The sequence below is a fragment of the Phytophthora parasitica genome (genome assembly GCF_000247585.1).
Source record: "Phytophthora parasitica INRA-310 unplaced genomic scaffold supercont2.295, whole genome shotgun sequence".
Taxonomy (NCBI): domain Eukaryota; phylum Oomycota; class Peronosporomycetes; order Peronosporales; family Peronosporaceae; genus Phytophthora; species Phytophthora nicotianae.
The window spans coordinates 3,537-4,901 of NW_008649281.1; the positions used below are offsets into that span (position 1 = coordinate 3,537).

General features: G+C 51.6%; 1 protein-coding gene across 1 annotated transcript; it reads right to left on the reverse strand.

Moving 5' to 3' along the window:
* Positions 1-369: 369 nt before the first annotated feature.
* Positions 370-1,336, reverse strand: PPTG_20124 (hypothetical protein; the record flags this gene model as incomplete). Its single annotated transcript, XM_008918751.1, has 3 exons — positions 370-754; positions 787-1,068; positions 1,194-1,336. The coding sequence occupies 3 exons, from the start codon at positions 1,334-1,336 to the stop codon at positions 370-372; spliced, it is 810 nt and encodes a 269-aa protein (XP_008916999.1).
* Positions 1,337-1,365: the final 29 nt, after the last annotated feature.

The window sequence follows — 1,365 nt, forward strand, 5'->3', positions numbered from 1 at the left end:
TAAAAATTGTACTGGGCTTCACAGAAGCACATAATAATCATTGCAATATACCGATCCACAATAAAAAATATTCAATTATTTTGCTGTATTGCAAGGTTCAGGACGGGACAGTGATGTGAGATTGACCCTATCACGCTACTGACTTGGGTTCGAAGCCCACTGCTGCAGAGAAGGCTGGTGACTATCATCCAAGCTGGGTTCTTTTAGCCAACCAAATATAGCCGGCGACGGCAAGATACGAGCCAGCCTGAGCAGCAGTTTTGCTGGGTTCTGAAAGAAAACATAAAATTAAATTTTAACGAACACAAAATAAGGAGTCTAAACCTTTTTTCCGGCAGCGTTGTAGCTCTCACGTTTCTTGTGCTCTTTCTAAACATCATCAATGCCAACAAGCGAGGTGAAGCTCCAAAGGTCGCGATTCGCTCGTAGAAACACGAGCATCTCAAAGTTTGCTAGCAGCAGACTTGACCGCCGTGGGGTTAGAATTAGCTTGCACTGTGAAAAGAGGCGCTCACATCGGTTGCTAGTCGGCGGCAATTGGCTCAACAACTCGTCGTACTTCTGTGCTGACGCGTGGCGAGGCTTCTTGGCTTGTCGGAGTGTGGCTGTAGCGAAGTCCACCTGCTTGGTCGGCGGGGCCGAAGAAGGTTGGACGACCAGAAAGGGCTCGACAGCAGCTTCTTCGTCCGCTTGAAGCCTGCGATCACCCTGAACGTTCACGACGGCCCGCTCAAAGACAGGAGAGTGCACAATACTGGCATCAGCCTTGAGGTAACTTGCCGTTACCGGTACTTCACCACCACGGCGTCGAAAAGAAGCCGGACGTCAGCAAGCGCTAGCTTCTCGCTCTGCAACTTTACGCATACGCTGTCAAGGTCACCCAGCTTGCTCAGAAGCTGAACAATGCGGCGGTGAGAGCTTGGACGTGGCACTAAATCTTCAACAGCTTGCACCATCTTGATAGCGTCTCGAATATCGGCGTAGCGCTTGAGCATCTCGTAAGTAGATGACCAACGCGTCGCGTTGGCCTTCAGCGGCTTGAGGCCCGTGAACGCTGCCAGCGCAGCGCTGTTGTTTGGGTGTCGCAGCTAGATGCACAGAGCTTGAACTTCAGCGATGAGGTCCTCATACTCGGCGAGATACTCGCAAACCGCCAGATTGAAGCGGTGGCTTGCGCAGCCGATCAAGGGAACCTTGAGCCGAGTAGCAATAGCTTGTTCGTCGGGCAGTTGTCGCCAACAACGAAGCGCAGCATCTCTCGGTTCTTTTCGTAGACACCAAGAACGTTGTCGATCATTTCGATGTGAGCATCGGCCGACTGTCCATCCTCAGCCATCGAAATAGACAGCAGAGGCTGTCTCCGCA